The following is a 27,247-nucleotide window of genomic DNA, read 5'->3' as shown; positions in this document are numbered from 1 at the left end:
ACGAGATTGCCGTGTTTGTGGACGGTTTCGCCACAACTGCTCTTGTCGACACAGGTGCCGCTATTTGTATAATCAGTGAAGTGTTATGCCGCAAACTGAACAAAGTGACGACTCCACTGGTTGAAATTTCTTTACGTACGGCGAGTTCGCAACACGTCCAACCTTCTGCCACATGCACTGCTCGTGTTGTGATTCAAGGAGTGCTTTACATCGTTGAATTTGTCGTCCTTCCGCATGCGTCTCATGAAATCATCCTGGGATGGAACTTTCTTTCCGCTAATCATGCGGTTGTCGACTGCGTTCGTGCTCAACTCGTTTTGTTTCCATTCAGCACGACATTCATAGATCTCCCTCGCTCACCCAAAAAGATGATCGTCGCCGCTGACGTCGTCATTTCTGCTTTTTCGGTCACCGCGGTATCTCTTTTGTGCAACTCCGTTTCTAATTCAACTGCCCTATTTATGCCGTCACAAGAATGCGCTCGTCGCCGGAACCTTGTCGTCTCGTTTGTCGTCATAACACTTGCCGATGGCTCCAGTGCCGTGTACGTGTGCAATCCGTTCCCTTGTCCCGCTACCTTATTGCATGGCGAATGCATTGGGAGTCTTGACACTTATGATGACATCTTTCCTTTCGATGCCCGTTCTGATACGACACCGATGTCCGTGGATGCTGTCACAGCTGGCACCGCGCCCTCACTACCTGACGAAGACGTTCTGTTGCGCAGCGTAGACACCGGCCTTACGCAAGACCAGCGCAATCAGCTCATTCAACTACTTGACCGTTTCCGCGCCTCCTTCAACCACGGACAACCTCCCTTGGGACGCACGTCAGTTGTCGCTCACCATATCGACACCGGTCATCATACTCCACTTCGTCAGCGCCCCTACCGCGTCTCGCAGGCCGAGCGTGACGTCATCACTCAACACGTCGACGAGATGCTGCAACGTGGTGTTATTCAGCACTCACACAGTCCTTGGGCTTCGCCAGTGGTCCTCGTGCGAAAAAAGGATGGCTCCATCAGGTTTTGCGTGGATTATCGTCGACTAAACAACATCACACGCAAGGATGTTTATCCCCTGACACGCATTGATGACGCCTGGGATTGCCTTCAAGGTGCGGAGTTTTTCTCTTCACTGGATCTGTGCTCTGGATATTGGCAAGTACCAATGGCTGAACCAGACCGTCCAAAAACGGCGTTTGTGACCCCTGACGGCTTATATGAATTTAATGTAATGCCCTTCGGTCTTTGCAATGCGCCTGCGACTTTTGAAAGAATGATGGACAGTGTCCTCAGGGGACTTAAATGGCACATCTGTCTTTGCTATTTAGACGACATAGTTGTATTCTCGGCGGATTTCGAAACTCATTTTTCCCGTCTGGAACAAGTTCTCCAGTGCCTTACGGCAGCCGGGTTGCAACTTAACTTCAAGAAATGTCGTTTTGGCGCCCGCAAACTCACAATTCTCGGCCACGTCGTTTCAAAAGAAGGAATATCGCCAGATCCTGCCAAACTGCGTGCCGTTGCCGAGTACCCCAAGCCTACTACCCTAAAGGAGCTTCGTTGTTTCATAGGCTTGTGTTCCTATTTTCGGCGTTTCATTCGCAACTTTGCCTCTAGAATTGCCCCTCTGACTCAGCTTCTCTCCCGTAGCGCGGACCTCTCAGGCTTGAATTCCCACTGCGATGAGGCATTCACGGCGCTACGCCGGCTACTCATTTCTCCGCCAGTTCTCCGCCACTTCGATCCCAATGCACCGACTGAAATTCACACGGATGCAAGCGGTGTCGGCCTCGGTGCCATTCTCGCTCAACGCAAGGATGGCTGCGACGAGTACGTTGTCGCCTATGCCAGCCGTACACTAACGAAGGCAGAGTCCAACTATTCCGTCACGGAAAAGGAGTGCTTGGCTATCATTTGGGCTATAGGAAAATTTCGCACCTACCTTTACGGACGCCAGTTTGATGTTGTCACAGATCACCATGACTTATGCTGGTTAGCGCCCATGAAAGATCCTACTGGCCGCCTCGCTCGTTGGGCTTTACGCCTTCAGGAATACGACATCCGTGTTGTTTATCGCTCAGGACGCAGACATTCAGACGCCGATGCACTATCCCGTTCTCCACTGCCTCCTGACCTTGCCTGCTTATCAACTGCCATTTGCGATTCGTCATCGTTGAGCATCACGTACATGCCATCCGAACAGCGCAAGGATCCCTGGATCAATTCTTTGCTCGACGTCCTCTCTCACAGTTCGTCAGAAACGACTTCACGCTCCCTCTCTCGTCAAGCAAGATACTTTGCTGTCCGTGAAGGCTTGTTGTATCGCCGCAATTACGTGACGGATGGCCGTAGGTGGCTCCTTGTCATCCCTCGTCATTTGCGTTCGGACATCTGCGCTGCCTTTCACGATGACCCCCAGTGTGGCCACGCCGGAGTATTTAAGACTTACTCTCGCCTTCGTCTAAGATACTACTGGCGCGGCATGTATCGGCACGTTTGCCAGTACGTTCGGTCATGCACCATGTGTCAACGACGCAAGACGCCTTCTCACAGCACTGCTGGCCCTTTGCAACCCTTAACCTGCCCAGCGAGACCATTCGACCGCGTCGGAATTGATATTTATGGTCCTCTACCCAACTCTCTTCGAGGCAACCGGTGGATTATCGTCGCCGTGGATCATTTAACACGCTACGCTGAAACATCTGCGCTGCCTGCTACCACTGCGAAAGACGTTGCGTCCTTTCTTCTTCACCATCTCATTTTGCGACACGGTGCACCTCGTGAATTACTCAGTGACCGTGGACGCGTGTTTCTCTCGAACGCCGTCGACGAGCTACTCAAGGCATGTCGCACTGTCCATAGGAAATCCTCAGCATACCATCCCCAAACCAATGGCATGACAGAACTCTTTAACCGTACCCTTGGAGATATGCTTGCCATGTACGCCTCTGACGACCACACTAATTGGGACCAAGTGCTCCCTTTTGTCACGTACGCGTACAACTCTGCGCCACAAACAAACACTGGCTTTTCTCCTTTCTACCTCCTGTGCGGACGTGAGCCATCATGCTCCATGGACACCATTCTCCCTTACAGGCCTGATGTTTCCGAAGCGACGCCTGTTTCCGAAGCAGCTGCTTATGCCGAAGAGTGTCGTCAACTCGCTCGCTCATTTACCGCATAAGACCAATGGCGCCAGAAAACTGACCACGATTCCTCTGCGTCTACTGTACACTATAACCCAGGAATGCTGGTTTGGCTCTGGGTCCCGTCTACCCCTCCCGGTCTTTCCCCGAAGCTTTCGTCGAAATACCATGGCCCCTACCGTGTGGTGCGGCAAACATCTCCTGTCAACTATGAAGTTGAGCCCATTGATCCACCCTCGGACCAATATATATATATATATATATATATATATATATATATATATATATATATATATATATATATATATATATATATATATATATATATATATATATATACATACATATATATTATAATCACTCAACGACTTATAGTAAGCTGTCCCGCTGCAGTGGTCTAGTGGCTAAGGTACTCGGCTGCTGACCCGCAGGACGTGGGATTAAATCCCAGCTGCGGTGGCTGTATTCTTGATACAAGCAAATATATTGTAGGCCCATGTGCTCAGATTTCAGTGCACGTTAAAGAACCTCAGGTAGTGAAAATTTCTGGAGCTCTCCACTATGGCGTCTCTCATAATCATATGTGATGGTTTTGGAACGTTAAACCCCACATATATATTTATGTACCCATAGAGTGCAAAGTGACTAAAGCTATCAATTGAGTTATAAAGCAGCCAGTGGCTTTGTTTTGGCATAAAGTTAGTGCTGAGTGTTGCCAGCTTAATCACACAGAAGCCAGCATATGACCAGTGGCCCAAACCCGATGTACGGAGAAGTGCCTTTATAGCGTCGAAACCGTTCACGAATGCCAGTGATAAACAACGATCCTAAAAATGTTCGCCTTTACCTCTAACCCTAAAACACTACGGCGGTCAGCGCTTTGTATCATGGAGGAATGGCTTGTTGTACTGCTGTACTCCTAAAGTATAGTCGCCAGTTCAATACCCGTGTCACACTGGATGTTTTAGTGCTATTCGAGTGCTATGACATTCACACTCGATGACATTATGTGGCTGCTACATTTAGAATCGATTGTCTGCAACAACCAATTGGGGTCGATAAACACATTAGCCATCGTGGTCAAACTGAACGTATACCCTCTACGCTAGGGAATTCTTACATAGTAAGAATAATCAATTTGATCCGCATTTCTCTCTTTCTCTCCTCATTTTTTTCCTAATCATGGACATTGATATTATGAGCCAATGACATTACGGTTTTCTGTGTAGCATCACAACGGACCAAATGGAATTCGTTACATAGAATGACATTTCAACGTAATGACATTAACACCTTCAGTGAGAGAGGGGTAAAACGCAAGGCAAAACTTCTCCCAAACCAATTGTAGCAGCTGATAAAGTGCAAAGTACTTCGGTGGGCCAATTTCTCAGAACTGCTTCAGAAAAAAATCACTGCACATAAATGTCATATAGCGGCAGGTGTGTCTTTAATTTATGTGATATAGCGTGGCAGGAGCGTATAATTGCACCGGCAGTCAAACAGTGTGAATTGTGCAACAAATGGGTGTTTTAAAGGCGCAGCCATCATAAAGCACTCAGATATATTCAATCATGACCATGAGCAAAAGCATAAGAAAAAGTACCATAAATAAAGCCTTAAGGCGTGTTGCCTTACAGATACGTAGTGGGCGCTTCACTGATTCGCAAAAGGAATAATTGTGTCGCTGTGGGCACTTAACAACCGTACTTGTAGTAGGCATTCTAGAATACTTTGGAACGGCCAGTGTTGCGTGCACAGGCATTCGTGTCTTTACGGTGTGGTTGAGGTATGCACCGAGAACGATGCGATGCCCGATTGGGCTATTGCGTTCTACTCTTGGACGCGAAGCTGAAGTTCCCTTAACCTTTTTGTTGTATTCTGTCTTGAAAGACCTTAACTACAAGAAGTTCATAAAATCTTATGGAAGGTCGTGATCAAGGTAATGAAATTTTCTGCCAAGCACAACAGATGACACCACGCTTGAATCCCAAACTAGTGACCTTTTTCAGCTTCTATTATCTCCAGCCTCTTTGATCAGTTCATCGTCCTTTTTTTCCTATTCCTTACGAATCTTGCTCAGCCCACCCGTTAGAGTGAGAATAAAAAGTTCATTTATTAGCTGTCAAATTTTATTGTTCCTATGTGAATTTTAAGCCGAAACGCATTCGTAGGAGGTTGTTAGAAAAAGTCTTTAATGTCGCGCATTAGCTGTGATTGTCAGCTGAGGCAGCCGTCTAGACATAAAAGCTTCTTATCTTATAGACAACAGAACAATGGGCTGCCCTTTACACTATGTGCAACACTGTGAGAAACGCAAGTCATATCAGCGGTGACGTCACCGCTGATACGTCAGCTACGTAGCAATATGAAATTTACTCAGAAAGCAGTACTGCTACTGCGGTTGTTGAATAGCTTTAATAAACAAGAAGAAAATAGAAATCGGTTGCTATGCGGATATGTTCTGGATGTATTAAGACCACTGGGTGGCAAAATGCATGACTTAATAGAGCTCGGGAGTGCTTTAACTTAGTGGCAACCGCAGGTGCTGACTACCGGAGAGGACCAAGTAGGGTTCTCTTCAGTAGTGATTGATTGATCAAAAGGAATATAGAACTAGGAGAATTTTTTGCTACAGCAGCTCAATAAGGTTTCATAAAGAACTAACCGTAAGAATAAAAAAGGAACAAGGTGCCGGGTTGAAAATGACAAATTATTTGTGCTGATGCTCCGTGTAGAACTGGATATGCATTTTTAAGGTTTGCTTTCATTTTCACAAACAATGCTGCAACAATGACTGCGCTTATTTTTTACAACGGAAAAGTTTAGGCGTCAACAATGGCTTCAAGACAAGCTTTATTTTGCAGTAGGGCAAAAAGACATTATATTACTGGTGTTTGGCTGTGGTCCTCGGCGTCAATTTTATTTTAGTTCAAAATAAAGCACTCGCAAGACCGAAGAAAGGGGTGGTAAATTTTTTAGACCTTTTTTTGTCATTACCCTGTCTTATTTCATCAGCGCTAGTTTTAGAAATTTATCGCTCCTGGTACCAGCATCTCTTCGTATGTGTAGGAATCATTGCACAAGTTACCTTGGGGGATTATGCTGGTCAGAATTCATGGTATTTCTGCAAGAAATTTTTAGAAAGAAAAAAATCATGCACGGTGGGGTTGCATCTTTTCTATCCCATTTCTTTTTCAGTGCACACTCCCTACACCTACCACTGTCAGGTGAATACAACGTCTATAAACACAAAGGTGACTAAAACTCTGTGTTTAAACAATTGCCTAGATGACAATAGGCACCATTGATGTATATATGTAAACTCGATCAGTTGCCTACGTTATCAGATAGTAAACGAAAATACAGTTGCATATCTTTGGTTTACCTGGGCTTTAGTTTGGCAACAAGGACGCATTTTATAGTTGCAATATTCAACATACGTTATATATCATCACTCGTCTGTGTTCTGAGTATCTGCTTGGTCGTAGTCTGAATTGCGCTGAAGCCTATCCGAATATCAGCATAAGCTTTGGCTCTTGCTCGTGTCTTTTTACCACTTCTTCCACCAAGGATAGGAATCACTTCTTTTTTATGCTCCACTACACCTATTCACAGGGTTTTCCAACAGCGCTTATTTTTAGTGTAGTAAGATTAGATAAAAATAAAAAAAACAACTAGTTCTTATTGGTCGTACATGAAGCACCAGAACAGTGACATACATAAGAAGACTATTGCGATATCTTTGAAAGAAGTTCTATTTTAAAAGAAATGAACTCATGTGTTCCCGGCGCCCTCTTGAATGTTATAATACTTTCTGGATGTTTTGAAGGGCTAGCGTAGCGAACTAAAAAAACAAGAACAAGTAGTATTTTATTGCATTCTGCTTCCTTCACTCTTTTTGCCCATCGATCGTGAAACGCAAGATACGCAATACCTGTGCATGCGGCATCGATTGAGCACATAATATTGGCGTTTTACATGTACTTCTAACGATTATACGTGCAGCTTCAAGTGGCTGTTGGATGCATCGCGAGCTGCTATGATTCGAGGAACCACACTTGGAACAAAACGATGCTCAACGACGGACGCCTGTGTGCTGTACGTGTAATGAACGTCTTCAAATTTCCCTATAGTGAAGTTGTATCATTTGCAATACCACGAATCTAGCCGTAAGTTTATTCAGGTTAAAGGGGGATCTAGTCGAATGTGAGAAGCTTCTTTGAATATAACATTTTCAATGTATTTTCCCTACACAACTATTCGAATGCCATAAAACTTAATACCGAGTATAGAAATCAGCTCAAATAGTTACATAGTGGTGCTTATTAAAAAGAAATATGAAGTAGTCTTCATAAACAACAGTGCTTCCCCCCCCCCCCCTGCATACACTATACGCTTTCGCAGATGTTTTGTCAGCATTCAAGTGTAGTTGCCAGATCACTACAGTGTGTATGAGGCCCACAGTTTTGTTGTAATAGTGTACTGAAAATCCACTCACTGCAGTGTGTATGAGGCTGACAGTTTTGTTGTGATAGTGTACTGAAATTAGACTAAAAACGACTGTTGAAATCGAAAAGAAAGGCTGTAAAATATCTTAAAATGTCTGAAATTAGGAAAAATCGGCATTTTTCAGTTTTATCCCTAATGACTTGACATTGCTGCATGCATTTGAGAGAGCAATCTCAAAAGCTAAACAAAGATGAAAAAGATGAACACATCGGCAGTAGTGTGCATGTACGACTGTTCTCGTTTTTTTTTTTGAGCAATGGCGACACACCGAACATTGTAGCTGCTTTCGGAACACACCAAGCGCTATCCACCCTTCATAAGAACATCAAATAGCTCCCTATGTGGTAGTGGAGAGTCATAGTTTTGTGCTGCGCATACGTTTCCGGTATATTATTAGCGTTACTTCAACGTTGCCTTTTCCCGTGTGCTTGATGTGACCTTTTTTTTTGATAAACTTTCTAAATGTGCCGCTCTCATTGGAAAATTCACGAAGAATATTTATTTGGTTCGCGCTTTGATTTCATTTTTCCTAAACGCTTCGAAGTCGAATATTTGATATTCACATACCCTTGACAGGGACTGTATGTCAGCATCTTTCGTCATTCTCCTTTCTTTCCTCTTCTTTTTTTGTGCTGTGGTCATTAGCTACCAACTGAGAGTAACAACAGCAAGTACCTCGAAAGAACCGGAGTCTGTCGTAACGGGACCTGTGTCACAGCAGGTACGTTAAAGTGTCACTTTCTCACTCATGTCATCGCTACTGGGACCATATTTACTAAGTTTCGCTATTTGCAATAGATGAGCGCCCTCATAATGTCAAACACTGTGTGTTATTAGAAAAAAATTCGCATATGAAGAAATGAAGGAAAAAAAAACCGCCACAGATTGCATGTGCCGCTATAGAGCAGGCTCAGCGTGCTTTCTGACAACTTCACAAAAGTGAGCATGCATAGCATCTAATATTCTTTGTCACTGCTAGCTTGTATAGCAGTGACGTTTATGAGGTGTTTTTTATAGTACTTAAGTCAATTCATCATCATCGGTCTGACTAAACCCACCGAAGGGCAAAGGCCTCTCCCAAGTTCTGCCAGTTAACCCAGTCTTAATTGCTATAGCCACGTTATCACTACATAGTTAATCATCAGCCCAGCAAGCTGCATTATCACAAGATAGTTAATAATCTGCCCACCAAGCTGCATTCACACAAAATGGAACCGCGACTAGACGACATTTACTTAGCAATCTTCATTCCACCAAAGAAAAACCTATTTTGGTTTTCCCATTTATCCTTTTATGTTGAGGATAGTCTTACGAAAAGGGAAAGAGATCTTTTTCTCATGGAGTAGGCAGAGAAATGCATACGTAATTTAAAATAAAAAAGAAATATAAGAACATAAAGATGAAAACAATTTGACCAACCTTCGTTAGTATTCGCCATATGCGATGCCGCATAAAAAGTCACAACTATGCCACAAAGGCGAAGCAGTAAACACGACAGCAAGAAATTGGAAGGTCATATTAAGAAATGCAAGCAGGTCGAAACGTGCCCCACGTTTTTCACGCACAAATAACGCACGAAACGAAATCAGAGGTACGGATCCGCGTGAATAACCTATGACGAATGGTACAGAACCTGCAAAACGTGCATAGCCGCCGGATATCTAGCTGTGTCTTACGAAGCATTCTCGGTGGCTATGTATACTCGTGCGCATTTTGTCAAGTGCAGTCCATGACTGTGGCAGGGATGATTGCACAGTTTCACGGAACAGGTGACGCAATGAATGGGATAGCGACAAATTTCAATGTTATAAAAAGGGAGGCTGGCAGTCAACTCATTCAGATCCGATCTCACGTAACTCTACAAAATGCTGGTGTAAGAGAACACAGGCGCTCCAGGGACACTCTTGGAAGCGTTTGTTCGTGTTGAGAGCGCCGCCCATATATATATATATATATATATATATATATATATATATATATATATATATATATATATATATATATATATATATATATATATACATATATATATATATATATATATATATATGTATATATATATATATATATATATATATATATATATTTATATATATATATATATATATATATATGAAAGTAGATATGGTTTCACATAACAACTGTTTATTCAGCTGACGTTTTGACGGACGCCCCGTCTTTTTCAAAGCATAATATCGTTTACACCCACACCCACACATTTACACATACATTTACTCATAAATACCCGTAAGCTATCATCGATGACGCCATCAAAAAAGTGGGAAGTCTGGACCACCACACTCTTCCAAGCCACCAGAAAGATGCTGACCAGCACCACAACAAACATTTCCTGTTAACTTTCACGAACAACCCACCGAACATAAATAAGGTCTTTAAAAACACTTTAGCATGTTGGAACAGAGCGTGCGACTATCGAAAATTTTCATTTCTCCTCCTTGTGTGGTATACGGGCGGCCGAAAAGTGTAAAGAATTATTTAATAAATTCAGAGATAGGAATGAAACCTCAAATTGAGTGTCACCCCTGCGGAAAAAGCAGATGCGAAGTATGCCAACACATGCAGAAAACGACAGTGGTGGAAAGAACCCACTCGAATTTTAAGCACAGGATAAGTGGTGCACTAGACTGTGACTCAAAGTCATATACCTTCTGTAATGTGTGGTATGTAACATGCAATACGTGGGCCTAACAGACACTTCGTTTAGCATTAGATTCAGCAACCATCGGGCACATGTGCGTTCCCTGCCAGGCATCCCACTTTCAAAACATGGCAATTTAAAAGACTACAGTTTTCATGACATCAGGGTACACTATTAGAAAATAATTTTAGAACAATCAAAGAAAGGTAACAAGGGGAATCTTACTTTATCTACAAATTCAATACGATAAAAAACGAAATAAGTGTACACCCAGGCACTCTGTCAGCGTTACGATCACTAAAAGACGCAAACGTTTCTCTCTAAACAGTCCTCTGCCCCTAGCCTCCCATTGTGACAATAAGGTTGTCACGTGCTTGCTCAAGAAAGACGATGGCACTTGTGCATGTGCCACAAGGAACTATGAAATGAACGAAAAAGAAGAATTCGCTTGCGCGTTCTATTAAAGAGACCGACCTGGTCCTAGTATTCCAATCTCTGCGGCAAGACCTCTGCTTTGACGTCGTGACGCTGGTGGAGGTGCTGGAGCCTACAACCTGATGCAGGACAGTCTTGCTCGGACCCGTTCAACTAGTACAGAGACTCAGCCCCTCGTCACGACTCCGGTGAACCGATTTAGTCGGCGCCTACTAAGTCCGGAGTCCGCACCTGTTCTGCCTCTTGCCAGCATGGCAGCTCCTACCGCATCCACGGTTACCCTTCAATCGCAGACCACTCTTCCCTCGCAGGCGACTCTTGAAAATCCTCGCGTTCCTGAAGTTTTCTGTGGAGAACAGTACGAGGATGTCGAGGACTGGCTCAAACAGTTTGAACGGGTCGCTGTATCCAACCACTGGAGTGACCAGCACAATCTTAGCTGTGCATATTTTGCAGTGGAAAATAGCGCTCGCACGTGGTATGAGAACCGCGAAGCGACTTTCTAATCTTGGGAAGATTTCCGTCGAAAGCTCCTCGCCACATTTTTGAACTTGGACTGACGGGATCGCACACAACAACTAATTGAGATCCACGTGCAAAAACTCAACAAAACAACTGCCATGTACACAGCGGGTATGATCCATCTGTTTTGACGAGCTGACCCCGACATGCCCGAGGCGAATAATGTGCATTAACTAATGCAGGGTGTTAAAGAACCGGTGTTTGCGAGCCTAGTACGAAATCCTCCTAAAACAGTAGATGAATTCATAAGAGAGGTGACTATCATCGAGCGCGCACTGCAACAATGATGCCGACACTCTGACCACCTGCGAAACCACACGGCAGTAAGCGCTGCAGCTCAGAACTCTGCCGTCTGCGAAAGTTCCCTGCGACAAATGATCAGGAAAATACTGCATGAGGAACTTCGGGCCCTATGCGTTCCTCCTACCCAACCACCTGTTGCATCTGTTGCTGAAATCGTCCGCCAGGAGTTGAGGCAAGCCGTTACACCACCCATGCTAAGTCCTCAGCCACATCCAGCGAGCTACGCTGATGCGGTCCGTCATCTTTCACCGTCATTTGTGGTTAAGCCCTTCCAGCCACGACCCCTTGTCGTACTTTGGTGGCACCGGGATTTTATGAGACGACTACCAGTTCGCCGAACTTACTTAAGGCGCATGGCTGACCATCGACCCATTTGCTTCCACTGCGGAGAACCAGGTCACATTGCCCGCTATTGCTTGGTGATTCCGGGTTCAAGAAATTTTCTCGTCCCACTTCTTTCCGCTTTGAAGACTGTCGCGGCCACGATGCCGATCAACTGTCAACTGGCAAATTAACTCAACCGCGTCACTGGCAATCTCCGTCACCTGCGCGTAACCGTGAATTCCCGAACCCTCGGAGCTACGAGGACGTCACCAGAGGCTGTTCGCGTAGCCCGCGCCCGGGAAACAAACTGCTGCGACCTCCAGTGGCAAGGTTGCCAATCGTCGGCGGGACACCGAAAAGTTCCCCCTATCATCACAAGAATGTATGACGATAGCGACGACGAATACTAAAGCCGATAAAGTTGTACGTGCCGATCTTGGCGTTTTCATTGACGGATATAAAGTTCCAGCACTGGTCGACACACGCGCGGACTTCTCGATCATGCTACAAGAGCACGCCGAACACTTTAGAGAGGTAAGACACCGTGAACAGGGCCGCACATAAGGAGTGCTGGGGATCAGCTGATGACTCCCACGGTTAAACGAACCACTCGACTTCGCGTCGGGGATTCTAGCTTTGTGGCCACTATTGTCCTGTTGCCAGACTGCTGTAAAGCGCTAATTTGGGCATGAATGTTCTTCAAGATCATGGCGCTGTTATCAACATCCCTCAACGTATACTGATCTCTTGTGCACATTCGTATGCCGACAACAGCAGCGACGAACCACGCGGTCGTTTGCGAATAGCCGACGATGTGATACTCCCACCGAGACGCTGCTGCCTTGTGTCGGTGTCCAGTAGGTGGCCTTGCTATAAGGATGTGACAGCGGAGCACACAGTTGCTCTTTTGCTTACGCAGGCATTTCCATCGCGAGAGGCGTCCTGGCGCTTACTGATGGACAGGCAGAAGTGCTCTTCACAAGCTTCAGCAACGAGCGCCGTCAAATCCAGAAGGGTACAGCAATTGCTTACTAATATGATGCAGACCAAGCCAGAGATTGCTTTGCCTTGTCACCGGACGACACGACTGTCCCTGCCTCGACAACTTTGTCAATAGACACCTGCTTCACACTGCCGCTCTCTGATAGAAAGCGCCTGCTTGAACTTATACACCAATTTGAAGACTGCTTTTCGCATACGTCCAAAATCCAGCAAACACCATTGACCGAGCACCGCATCATTACTGAAGGCAACACGCGACCGATTCGGCAGAACCCCTCTGTGGCTCTGAAAGAATGCGAGAAGATCAGAAGCAAATACAGATTGATGCTCGTGGATGTCGTCATACAACTTTCGAAAAGTCCTTGGGCGTCACTCATGGTTTTGGCCTAGAAGACGAAGAAAACGTCTATCCACTAGCTCGCATAGACAGTTCACTCGATCGACTGCGTCATGCGCACTATTCCCACTATTCCTCTTCAATGAACCTCCGACGCGGCTACTGGCAGATAGAAGTTGACGACCGAGATGGTGGAAAAGAAAGGTAGCATATCCACGGGGTGAATGATGGAGAGTGGGGCTAAGCATTTGTCCGTCCATTCGTTCTTGCTTCCGTCGGTCCATGCGTCAGTCTGTGTCACCGCCTATGCGTGCATCCACCCGCCGTGTGTTCGTCTGTTCGTGCGTCCGCATGTCCATCCGTGTGTCAATCCTTGTGTTCGTCCATGCATCCGCCCCTGCGTCCGTCCATGCATCCATTCGTCCGTGCAGCCATCCGTGCGTCCGTCCATGCATCTGTCTGTGTATCCGTTCGTCCATCTAGTCAACACTCCAAGTACCACCATCTCGCATCTTTTCATCATATATTCCGCATATAAAAGCACCGCCATTCAGCGGGCATTCCAAGGACTAAACGAGAGTTGACACACGCACACTTCTTACGGCTTGCGCTTCGTGTCTACTTCTCCTCTTTAACCACCTCGAGTTCATGGTACATATTAGTTCACTGTATTCATGGCACTGCGGCCCAACGCTCGCTAAACCTTTCTAAAACCATGGATGGAAGGATCCTATGAAGCACGATGTAAAACCATGGAGGTTACGCCCAGCGAATATAACCTAGCAACCCTTTCTTGTCAGATAGTGCTCAATGGACATGCCATTGGCTGCTAATTGGGAATCAGGGACAGGAGAATTCGGTTTTTAGGTAACGCGCATGCTGCAAATTTTTTATTGTTCAACAACGCACAGGAGAAATCTACCACCGGCACCACCTTGCAGTCAAATCGTAAGACTGGTTACGCACTACGACTACGACGAGAGATGAACGGGTGCCACTTTAAGGAGCTTCGCCCCTAAAACGGCCTTTGTGACGCCCGATGGCCTTTATGAACTTAAGGTGCTTCTTCTTGTGTTGCGCTTGGTGGCAGTTACTTCTCAGCGTCTCATAGACACCGTACTACCAGGCCTGAAGTGGCAAACATGCTTGGTGTATCTGGACGATGTTATTGTATGCTCAGCACATTCGAAGAACATCTTAGCCGTTTATTGACCGCCCTCGAAGCCATACGTTCGGCCGGCCGTACTTTAAAACCAGAAAAATGTCATTTTGAATTCAACAAACTCAGCTTTCTAGGCCACGTTGTCATTGACTAGGGCGTTCGACCTCACCCTGCCGAAATAGACACCGTAGCGTAATTTCCTGCATCATGCGACAAAAAGGCCGTGAGATGCTTCTTAAGGTGGTGCGCCTATCACCCGCGATTTATCGATCACTTTTCGTCTATTGCGGCGCCATTGACACCACTCACACGTGAGAACGTCCCCTTTCTTCGGGGTGAACAGGAGCAAATGGCATTCAATGAACTACGAGAGCGCCTGCAAACACCTCCAGTCCTTTCGCACTTCGACCGGGAAGCCCCTACAGCACTTCACACTGACATCAGCATTGTAGGTCTGGGTGCTGTTCTGGTGCAGTGGAAAGATGGCTGTGAAATAGTAATAGCTCACGCCAGCAGGACTCTCTCTCACACGGAGAACTATTCGACTACCGAGAAGGAGTGTCTCGCCGTAGTGTGGGCGGTCATCAAATTTCGTACATATTTGTGCGGCCGCTCCTTCAAGTTTGATAGCGAACAACACTTTTGTGCTGGCTCACCTATCTTGAAGATCCATCTGGCCGTTTGTCCAGCTGGAGCCTAAGGCTTCAAGAGTTCGACATGACCATCATTTATAAATCTGGGAAGAGGCAGACCGACGACAACTGTCTCTCACGGTCGGCACTGGAGCCTGTCGCTCCTGATGACGAAAACATCGACGTGGCATTCTTGGGAGTTGTCAACACGGCTACTATCGCACGAGAGCAGCGCAGTGACTCTGAGCTGTTACCACTCATCGAATATTTAGAAGGACGACGTAAAGACGTGCCGCGGTTATTTGCTAGAGGACTGCCATTCTTTTGCTTGCAAAACGATGTTCTCTATAAGAAAAACTTTTCACCAACCGGTAACCCGCACTTGCTCGTCGTGCCGGCCTGTCTTCGAAAAGAAATTATGGAAGCGTGCCATGATGAAGCAACTTCTGGTCATCTAGGCTACACCCGAACATTGTGCCGACTACGATGCAAGTACTACTGGCCAAAGTTACGTGCTGCTGGTAACCATCACGTGCGAACTTGCTCCAACTACCAAAGACGCAAAGTGCCTCCCAGCAAGCCAGACGGTGTTTTACATCCAGTCGAAGCACCAGCAAAGCCGTTCACCCAGATTAGAATGGACTTCCTGGGTCTCCTTCCAACTTCCACAACAGGGGACAGATGGTTCATTGTGGCCACCGATTACCTCTCCCGTTATGCGGAGATTAAAGCTATGCAGCGCGGCGCTGCAGCAGAAGCCGCTCAGTTCTTCATAAAAAACAACGTCCTTCAGCATGGCACTCCGACAGTGATTACAGACAGAGGACCTGCTTTCGACGTATAGCTTTTAGAGTCGGTTCTCAGACTCACTGGCACAGCTCACCGGAGAACAACTGCATACCATCCGCAGACAAACGGACTGCTGGAGTACCTCAATAGGACCCTTACAGACATGATAAGCATGCACGTTGACACCGAACATAAAAACTTAGGTCAGATATTGCTGTCTGTGACCTTTGCCTACAATACTGCTTGACGAAAAACCTCTGGAATGAGACCGTTCAGTCTGATCTATGGTCGCGAAGTCACGACAGAGCTGGTCACCATGTTGCCGCATGAGTGTGACGACATCATTGTAGACGCCGAAGAATTCACTCAGTGCGCCGAGGAAGCCAGACAGCTCACGTGCGTGCGCATCTGTCACACAAGATGCACAACGGTACGACCCCCGACACAAGTTCATTAGCTACACACCAGGCGAGAAGGTCCGGGTCTGGACTGCGATACGTCGGCGTGCACTGTCTGAAAAACGGCTAAGACGGTACTTTGGTCCATAAAGCGTCACGCGACGCTTGAACGACGTGAATGACGAAATTGTTCCCGACACTGATTGTAGTTCTAAGTGCCAAAAGTATTTACCCAAAGTCGTGCACGTCGTGAGTATGAAACCGTATTTATCGATTTAATTAGCTGCTAGTTATCGTGTTGGTGCTACCACTTCATACGCCTGGTAGATCGCCTAGGTTGCGCATAGGGACGATGTCTCTTTCACAGGGAGGCATATGTTACGTGCTTGCTCAAGAAAGACGATGACAGTTCTGCATGTGCCATGAAGGACTATGAAATAGACGAAAAAAAAAACTCGCTTGCGCGCTCTGTTCAAAAGACCGACCTGCGTCTGGTGTCGCAATCTCTGCGGCAAGACCTCTGTTTTGACGTCGTGACAATATTACCCCCTAACAAAGCTGTAAGCGTTTGCATCTGACAATATAGAATTGGTTTGCCGCTTCAAGCACAGCCGTAACGCACAGATAAGTGGTCCCGGATGTCACATTCTTTTTCTTCTTTTATAATTCTTTCTCTCTCTTAGTTTTTTAACGCACCTTCTCTTTTCCTTCGCTGACGGGAGCCAATGCATATATTCAATATTGATGGCGGTACCACAATTACCGACTTTTTCTTATCTTCTGATGCCACCAACATGCTCTCGAAGCGCTGAAATTTCCCCCACTGATTTTTCTTGAACTTCAAAGGTAGACAAGCCGCCAGTGGATTGCACCGGAAGGTGCAATACTAGAACGGTCGTCACTCTGTCCACCTGGGGAAAGGGTAGGTGCGTGGGAGGTATTGTTGACAATGATGGCATGGCTCTTTTACGTTTGCCCTACTCTCTTGAGATGCTGTCCCTTCTTAATCTCGTTGTGTTTTTCTAGCTTTTTCTTCTAAATTTTTTATTTTTATTTTTGAACGTTTCTTTCCCTGTTTATTTTTCATATTTTCTTCTGTATTCTTCCCTCCTGCCTCAAGAAGCTATAAGAAGACGCGGAAAATGTGTAAATAATATTATGCCCGTGAAGAGGATTGGGCTCCTGTCGAGACGTCTGCTGAATAGCAAATATGTGAAAGCACATCTACTTATCTACTTCGATACATATAACCTTGTGGCAACCGAAGTTATTATTCTGCAGAAACACACACACACACACACACACACACACACACACACACACACACACACACACACACACACACACACACACACACACACACACACACACACACACACACCACACACACACACACACACACACACACACACAGATATATATATATATATATATATATATATATATATATATATATATATATATATATATATATATATATATATATATATATATACATAATCGTTTATATATATAAAATATATATAAACGGGATTGATGGTGGTGGCGGCGACGGCAAAAACAATCTCGTCGAGATTTTCCATATGATTCCTATCGCAATAATCATTGCAGCTCTAGAGCCATCTGGTAACCATATTTTTAATGATGCATTACGGTTGTGTAGAAAACTGGTGAGCAGAGGGTAACGTACGCACGTACTGTTTCAGACTTTACGCCATGGACTCATTCGAACGGATGCGTAGACGCTACTACAAGGAGGAACGGAAGGGTAAGTGTTATTACTACATTTTTATGTATTAGTGATTCCATCTCTGCCACTTGAAGCTACTAGACTGAATTCTGAAGCTGTTAACTGGCTAGCGTTTAAGGATAAAGCAAGCTGAGAAATTTGTTATGAGACGTTTATGTTGTTTGATCCGTAGGGTTCTTCAATAATGTTTCTGAAATTTGATTTCATGCTTACTTTCTCTCATGTTCAAGAGTTTCTCAATTATTTGAATTCTCAAACTCTTTGTCAAAAATGTTCTCTGTCGCAGAATACGGGAATGCCATTCGTCAAAATCTTGTATATTATGCTAACTGTTCAACCGCCTTTTGGAGGCGATACAAATTATGAGATGACATATTATTGTATTTTTTATTTCACGGAACCACAAGCTCTATTAAGCGAACAGTATGTCTGTTTTCTTGGCTTTCTCTTTCCACCTTATATTACGGGCACGTAGTTATGTGGTTCATGTATACTTATGTGGCTTTTGTCCTATCTTGAAAAAACTTCCTATTTTGCGCATTAACTTCAGCCGTAACAGCGAATACGCTCGTCATCACGTGGTTTTTGGTCCTTGCTCTCAGGTGCGCATGTCGGTTGGCTAAACTCCGCAATTTTTTGCTTGGACATGTTCAGATTGTGGAACAGCACTTCATCTTTGTTATGATTGAAGAACGGTGCTTCGTTTTGTATTTGCTCGTCCCATTCTTTTTCATGTTTGTTACGCAAACGAGAACCAACAAATGTGGAACACCTGTGGGGAAGAAGGTATCGGACTTGTTTTAATCTTATTAGACACTTTTTTTTATTTCACATCTCACTTGATGAATAAAAATATTGAATGTACAATTATTATGACAGAACCTGCTACGAGATCAATTTCGTCCCGCTTGGTTGTCATGCCACGGTTCGGAAGCTGCGTGGTTCGGAAACTATTGAGTATTTATTGCGCGTAAAAAATTCATCACTAGTGCTGACTTTAACACGTTGAAATAACGAAATTGGACACGCTATGCACAACTGATTTCCTTCGTTTTCCCTATATAGGATGCCATTCGCCTTGCGTAAGAGCAGTTCAAAAGTCAGAAATTACTCACAGAAAGTGAAACATTCACAAACACCAAATTCAGTGATGAACGTGGCCACTCATACCACCAGAGAGCACATAATTAGGTTCACTGGCTTATCACTGTTTCGATATAAAATGAAAAATAAGACAACTGCGATTGCTCAATACATATCAGTATACACTTTAGCTCAATGAACATTTAAAACGTTTAACATATAGACCTGTCAGATGTAACAACTGTAAAAATGGCATATGAAACTTCTAATTAATTATGACATATAATTGTAGTGCGGAACATAATGAGAGAAGTGGCCTGATTTTTGTTAGTCACCATCCTATGCGCCAAGAGATAGACAATGAAGCCAGGCACACAATATGCAGGAGAAGTCAAACGTCATGCTTAATTGTAATGTGAAAGTGCTCGGCATCTTGCCCCGATTTAATGTGATAATTCATTACCTTGATACGATACCGGATTCATTGTCTGTTAATTTGGATGACGGAACACGATTTAGCGGCGTCCAATGAGAGTTAAAGACAGTTCTGGTGGACATAGCAAGAATTAAAAAAAACAGGAAATTACACTAATGAATGCTGAAATAGATTATCAGAATGTGGTGAGAGCCTTAGCGACACCTATGTATTTTTCACATGACCTTGAAGCGCAATGCAAATTGTGCCATTTTAACGCGCAGTAGTCTGTCAAAATCAAGAGCTGTCTCGTCGTTAGTAATGCCACGTCCAGATGTTTTTGATGCACCAACATTGTCAATTAGCAATACGATCATCTTGGCGATTGTAATCAACCAGAAATGATTGGAATCAAACATTACAACGTGCCTGTTAGAAAAGAATGTCATACTATGGGAAATAAATGCATATGTACAACGCGTAAAGCTCCCAATTCAGTTCGCGTTGTTCTGAGTGAAGCGGGATGCAGTCCACCTTTTCAAGAAAGTGAAAGCGCACCTCAAATCGCTTTTGAGTATAACTGCTTGAAATGGTAATAGCTACCACCCACTCAGGCTTCACTGCGGATCGCGTATTACTGGACTCTCGGATGTACCAAATTAAGTAAGTTATCAATAACAATTCATTGTACTTGACACCTCCAGATAATGCTTGCATAATGGAAGAAAAACAGCTAGCGTTCAATAATTACTTGCAAGGTTTCTGATAAAGCCAAAAAATTAGGAAATCACAAAAAACGACTCTCAAAATGCTGCCCGCTTATTCTAAGGATCGGGATTAAGTTACACAGTGCTTTTTCGGGACTACACATAACAACGTATGTAGCTCAAAACCTCTAGGCAAAAATATAAAACGTTTACTAAAACGGATTTAGAGAGGCTGCATCTGTGTAAGTGCATTTGAGTTGGCAATCATAATTAGCCGATAGGGCTAGCTAATCTTGTTCTGCGCCAGATGTCAGTGAACACGACTAAGAACGAGTGTTCAGCAATAATTCCTATACACATAATTGTTTTGAACACACCGAGCTCGTAGTGAATGTCACATTATTATCGTGAACTGGATATCTTTTAGAAATTACATATTTTTTCCTAATTTTATCAGAAGAACGTAAAATTTTGATACATTTTGTTACGAGTTGTCTGGATAGTGCACAAATGATGAGCTTTCATTCAACGTGAAGACAACAGTACACAACTTTTGCCTGCTCGCTGCCCCTACTGTATACCGGCTCAATGCATATACATGAGTAGTGGGGTAGCCTTCGTTGTAGGCTGAAATAAGTCGTACTGAAGGTTTTGCCGATCTTCTCGCGTAATAGCTTCGATATGAACACTGCACGAAATCCACACACAAAAGAAATCCGGAATTTACGAAGTTCGGCCTGAAGTGGTGTGCACTCTGAAAGTCCGTCGAAATTGGAATATTCAATAAATGCTCTCTTAGTATTCATATTATTCTAGTCCTTCTCCCCTGGTTAACAGGTCCTGGCTGTACGATGTACCGATTTTTGCAAAAATAAAACTACGCAAGAACTACCGGATGGAACTCCATGCCTGGTAAGTGCACCCAGCGTTCGCCACGTTAATTCGTCGGACAATGTCAACACACACGCGCACACACTAAAACAACACAAAAACACGATATTTACGGGTTGGGAAATGCACTTTTTCATCACTTTGGGGCAATTATTTATAGAATCTGACACTTACGAGTTATCTAACGCCATAGAGAAATAAAAGCAAAGTGAGAAACACCACAAGCCTGCAGGAAAAAAAATAAAACGTATTTTTTAGCGTATACGTCCTCATCTTAGACCACCATTGCTAAACATACTGAACATCGCATACGGTAGTTATTCACCGATTCAGATCTATAAATTGAGACACTAATCATATATATATATACCAATGTCTGTCTATGTTAGATAAACACAAGAGGCTATAAGCAATGCTCGTCGTAATGCATAAGCCGACGAGCCTTCTGTATGCCTACCACCAAAGATGATGGTATGCATATAGTAATTAGAATACAATCGTCTCTGGCAAGCGATAACTGTTGTCCCTGTGTTGATAAAATATTTACTCGTATGCAACAGACATTTTTCAACAGCGTATAGCTTGCACTTAAGTAATTGAAACGTGGCTTAATGAATTACTTGAAACATACAGATGCATGACGCATCGTAATTTTCATCCTAATATTACCAGCTCAATTATGAAAGGACGGTGCACATTCCCACTGTCCCCGACCTGATCGTCGAGGGGATTTGCAAGAACGGCCATTGCATTGTAACACGTAAGTGAAACTGCATACTGATGTAATGTTAAGCGTAATATTGGCACTATATATGGCTTATGAACGTTGTATAGCTGTAATACGTCATATGTTCCTCTATCAACCCCCCCAGCATCATAATGCAGATACGTAGAAGCATGTCCAGTTATTTTGAGATCTACAGATTAGTGTAAAAAAAACAAATGAGAAGGCATACCTACATATTTTTTTCAGCTTCTCTTGTTTTGATAACTTTCAAATCCACATTTTCCAATTAGTGTAGGAAGCTTTACCGGATTGTATATCTTCCCATCCCCCTCCCCCCAATTTGCTCCTATATTTATCTCTCATTAGATATATTTTGGCTGAAATGTTGTTAGAATAAACTAGCTTTATGTGCAAAACAGATGTGACCTGTCAGATGAATGCAGCACGGTTAGTAAACGAGAAAATCCACAATACGTCGAAATCTGAAAAAGCAGAGCAGTAGAAACAAAGACAGAGAGCAGAGACAGAGTCTCTGTTTCTACTGTTCTGCTGTTCTCAATTTCAACGTACTGTGGCTTTTGTAGTTTACTAAGTATGAACCCATTTGCCCAGCAAGCAGCTCTCCTGAATGCAGCACGACTTAAAAGAAGTCATGGATGATAGACACATATGAGTGCCGAAGAGACACAGCGCCTGTCTGTGTCTATCTGCCTTCTCTCTTTGTCTAAGTCACGCTACATTTGTCCGAGTTAGAAAGAACTCGTTTAAATAAAGTTACTACTGGAAAATGCCAGATAATAAAACGGTTTTTCATAAGCTTGCCAATTTTCTTATTTCTCATCATATATTTCTTTTATAAATGGAGCTTACTGATTTTGTATGTAATACGTCAAAACAAGAAAATAACCAGTGTTTTGTTCTTCGGGCTTTTCGCTAGCGCTAACAAAGGCATGAAAATTTATAATTTCTGAATGTCTAATATATAGTGAAATATGATGCTCTTGTGAAACAGGGAGAGTGTTTCGCGCGTTGACGAAAAAGACGTGCCATGTAACAAGGCTAACGCGATTTCATGGTGTTCGTTTAACAGCGCCCGCTATTCCTGCGGTGATGGTCCACATTCCCGAAGAAGGGTGTGATAAATTCGTCTCTTCCGTCAGTTATACGGTAAGTATGCGTGTTGGTAACCTAGGCTGTGTTCTACGATCTTACGTGCTTTCAGATTGCACGTACACATCCGTATGCAATAGAGAGCTAAAGGTTGCCTGTGAATACACAGAAAGGTTTACTTGGTCAAGTGACATTCTATTGTGGAGGCAAGCAGTCCTAGCTTGAAGCAGCATCTAAATAAACTGCGGAAGCATTACTTGACAGAACCGCCATTTCACTGTGAGATCCGCAGTAGTGGGGACTACGGATCGATTTTGACCAGGCGGGGTTGTGTGTATAGTGTATTTAAGTCTACGTGTTCTAGTGGCATTGGGTTTCACCCCCGTAGAAAAGCGAGTGTTGTGGCCGGTAGTCAAACCTGTGTTCTCGAGCTTTGCAGCGAAACATTTGAGTCCATGTTTTATACAGTGGGTAAGAAACACGGCCAACATGGCCAGCGCTGTGAGAGAGGGATAGAGAAAGGTTTAGTGAGAAGCAGGGAAGTTCACCAAAAGAAAATTTCTGGTTTGCTAGCCTGCACCAGTGACCATCTTCGTTGCTTTCGTGCTGGAGGGGCTCTAAATAGTCTCCGTAATTTCAAAATATTAACCTATTTTCTGTTCCAGCTTTTTCTGTGTTGTCATCACACGTCGAAACGGCGATACGTTGATTAATGGGACGTCAATACGCCTGTCATCTTTCTGGACGGACGGCGACTATAGTGGACATAGTGTAGATGAGAGAGACAAGAAATGTTTACTTTCAGATGTTATGTACAGGTGGCAGTTCAACAGTGATGTTGCAGTAAATTCACTGATAATGATAAATCTGCAGAAAAGTAGGGTCGTCCACGAAATGATTGTTTTTCCCAGGTGGGTTACCAAGATATGTCATGTAGGTATACGCACGAAAGGAACGAACGTCAGGTACGTTGTGCAGTGTGTGCTCCTGGAAAAGCGCGGCGTTATTATGAACGAAGTTGCTGGCGTTTCCAAGAACAAAAATGACGCAAGTTAGCGATGCTTTTTTTGCATTCACGGAACACGACTCAAAGCCGAAAGCTGTTTTTTGCTCAGTCGAGGTGTTGATGCTCCCCCACCACCCTCCAAAAGCTTTCTGGACGTAACGTAATTATGCATTGCCTCCAGGATTGGAGACATTGTAAGCTTTCTGCATTTTATCTGCTTTTACACTGCCTCCTCATTGCCCTACGTTCAACTGAGTAATGGACGACTTCACGAAAGGAAGTTATGCGTGGTCACGTTATACGACGTCCTGGTGACGTTACAAATGTTGGGAATTAGTTAAGTCATGATCGCGTCATCTGGCAAAGTATTTACGTGATAATAGTTTTTATATCAGTCATGTGAACGCTGACCACCAATTTTCAAGTTTCATAAGCCATCTATGGCTCTCGCCTTAAAAAAATCCACAGCAACGATGAAGTTAGCGTCGCCGACAAGAACCAACCAACGTGAGGGTCAGTATTAAAGCATGGTCAAAAAAGACATAGAAATAGATGAACAAGAAAATACAACGAAGGTAACCTGGTAGAAGCAACCAGATTTCTACCCTGTGCAGGGTTAAGGAAATAGGGGTTGTAAAGAGAACAGAGACAGAGAGAATATTTCAAAGGTGTCCTTTAAAGTTAGCAGTGAAAATAAAATAACACCTACTGGTAGAAAACAACACTGCTATCTCGGTAACCATTAAGCATAACATTTCTTTAGAACTTCTTGGTTATCGAGCTTGAAGGTCCCTGCAAAAGCAGAACTGCTATACACCGTTTCTTTGTTGGGTCGTATTCTATTCGAATCGTCGTGTGAATCTATAATTAATCTTCGTTTCTAATGCAGAGTCAACTTAATGGATAGTACAACGTTCTTTCCCAATGAGATTATCACTGAGTGCACTGTATGCGCTTCTATAACACCTAAAGCATATCTGTAGCACCCATAATATCAATAATAACATCTGAGGTTTAACGTCCCCAAATTACAATATGACTATGAGAGAGCAGTAGTGGAGGGTTTCGGAAAATTAGACCATGCGGTGTTTTTTAAACGTGCACTAACATCGCACAGTACACGACCCATTATCGTTTCACCTGTAATGAAATGTGACCGCCATGACCGGGACTGAATCCGTGACCTTTGGGTCAGCGGCCGAGCACTGTAGCTGCTGTTCCACCGAGGCAGACCTCTTGTAACACCAAAAAGATATCTTGCGCAAAACGGTTATCTAGCATCTGCATGTTGTGCTATGCTTGTAACGACATAAATGTTGCACAGCCTGTAACATGTCGCCGATTGTGTGGGATGCGCGATAATCTTAGAATACTCGCTAGCAGGTCGCTTTTAAATTAAGCGCTTGATACTGTTTTCAGTGAAAGCGTGTGGTTGATTCGCGGTGTTCAATTCACAGGAAAAGGTCGACACAACATGCTCCTTACTATGCCCTGGGAAGAAGAGGAAAGCTGCGAAACGCGGAACCGAGTGTGCCGTGAGTTTCTGAGCATCCACGGCCATGGTACCACATCGTGTGCGAAAGTTGTAAAGTCAACACAAAATGTCGTAACAAGATTCTACTTACATCGGAACTTACTCTTCGATAGAGTGGAATATTGCCAGCCTTTTGATAAGAGAGCCATTTGTGACTACACGCAGTTTTGTGAACGCAGTCAAAAGTTCCTGGACTAAGTTCGTGTTCCCCTGTAGTGTTCAGTCAACAAAAAAATAGAGTATTAGCATTTACATTATGTTTTCTCATATTCTCCCTTGCTTATCTCATCAATTTTATGCCAATCCACTAACAGCCGTGTCAAAACTTTTACTTAGCGAAAACCTGGGTCACCCTGGGGAAATACTCTTCTCCTTCTCAGCAGGAAGGAAAAATATAGGAAAAGGAAACATACGACGAAAAAAAAAAAAGAAGTTCATGGACTTCCTTCTGACTGACTGAAATCAGCTAGGCTGGTTAAGTATGAAGACCAAAGCGCAGCTCATGAACCTTCTAACACGCCTTTCTGACGAATTTGTTAAATAGTTACTCGCATAAGGGAAATTCGTATCTAACCCAAGACATTTGCACTCCGTTTGATTAGATGGATCATAAATGAATAAATAATGTCCGAAAACATATCTTTTCCGCCTTTAGTACTTTGCTGATACTCTCAGAATACCTATCTTCGGACTTCGCCAACCGTGATAGCTGTAGCACGCGACGTCCAAAAACCGCAAACATTCACTACACCACTGTCATGAGTGAGTATTAAATTGCATATTGATAATCGGAACAAAGTGAAAAGTTTTGAAAGAGCCGATAAATGAATTTTTAATGGCTGCACGCGTGGTGCTCTGGTCGTGAAGGCACTGAAGTCCCATGAACAGTGACTTCGGGCGTAACAAATATTCACTGTGGCCGGATAGCGCAGATGAGCAGTTCCGTCGCATATGCGACAACGCTGTCTGAAGTTCTCGTCACTCAGGAGGCGTCACATTTAAGCCCTTAATACTAGCCATCGTGAACCTTGCAGTTTGATGCCAGGTTGGTGAAGGGAGCACATCAAAGCCAAGGTGCGCGCTCATCTCCCATGTGAGCCTAGTGTGCTTTCACTCTGCTCTGATGTGGACCCTCTCCGCATATGCGCACTCATTGATTCATGCCTGAAAAGAAGGAAGGAAAAATATTTTCATAATAGGTGATGCCAATTGTTTTGAAGCCATAAAGAGAGTTTCTTATATGTAAGGGAGGGACTTGTTTGTTCAGAAAAAAATAAAAAAAACAACAAACAAACATTCAAGAAAGCAAAAACTCACTGTTTCGCCGCAAGGGCGAAGCAATGAAAGCGATAGCAACAACTTGAAATCTAACACCAAGAACGGCTAGCAGATCGAAACGTGCAGCGCGCTCCTCACGCACCAATGACGCACGAAAACAACGCACACAGGACGAGAGCTAACTAACAGCGTTTACAGCTCGATGCTTAACGCACTGTTTAAACATAAACGAGGCAGAAAACGTAATAACAGGTACAGATATGAGTGCGAACAATGAGTGTCCCACTTGTTACATCACTGTGTTTGAAAAGTGCGCTCTTTTCGCAAACGAGGCCTGCCCAGCAAGCAAAGTGACCTTTGTGGCCCTGACAGCTAACACAATCGTTCTGTTTAAAGACCAAGGCACACAATTCTCCCCACTGAAGGATAAGGATGAACTCACATGCAGCTAACCCCCCTCCCCCCATCCCTGGGGCGAAGTACGCTTGGAAGATAAGCATGCGTTCATAGAGAAACATACCTAC

The 27,247-nt window shown here is 44.0% G+C and overlaps 1 protein-coding gene across 3 annotated transcripts in view; it reads left to right on the top strand.

The window, feature by feature from the left end:
* LOC119160005 (uncharacterized) overlaps positions 1-27,247 on the top strand; it is a 69,506-nt gene that overhangs the window by 17,836 nt on the left and 24,423 nt on the right. For all 3 annotated transcript variants that reach the window (XM_075889848.1, XM_075889849.1, XM_075889847.1), the window contains 8 exons: positions 6,349-6,404; positions 7,156-7,248; positions 8,305-8,380; positions 17,929-17,990; positions 21,015-21,089; positions 21,741-21,828; positions 22,886-22,962; positions 25,369-25,446. In XM_075889848.1, coding sequence (XP_075745963.1) covers positions 6,349-6,404; positions 7,156-7,248; positions 8,305-8,380; positions 17,929-17,990; positions 21,015-21,089; positions 21,741-21,828; positions 22,886-22,962; positions 25,369-25,446 — 605 coding nt within the window. The remainder of the gene's footprint in view (positions 1-6,348; positions 6,405-7,155; positions 7,249-8,304; positions 8,381-17,928; positions 17,991-21,014; positions 21,090-21,740; positions 21,829-22,885; positions 22,963-25,368; positions 25,447-27,247) is intronic.

Source organism: Rhipicephalus microplus, chromosome 3 (genome assembly GCF_043290135.1).
Source record: "Rhipicephalus microplus isolate Deutch F79 chromosome 3, USDA_Rmic, whole genome shotgun sequence".
Classification (NCBI taxonomy): domain Eukaryota; kingdom Metazoa; phylum Arthropoda; class Arachnida; order Ixodida; family Ixodidae; genus Rhipicephalus; species Rhipicephalus microplus.
Note: the sequence above shows the minus strand (reverse complement) of the source record. Positions and strands in the feature narration are given on the sequence as shown.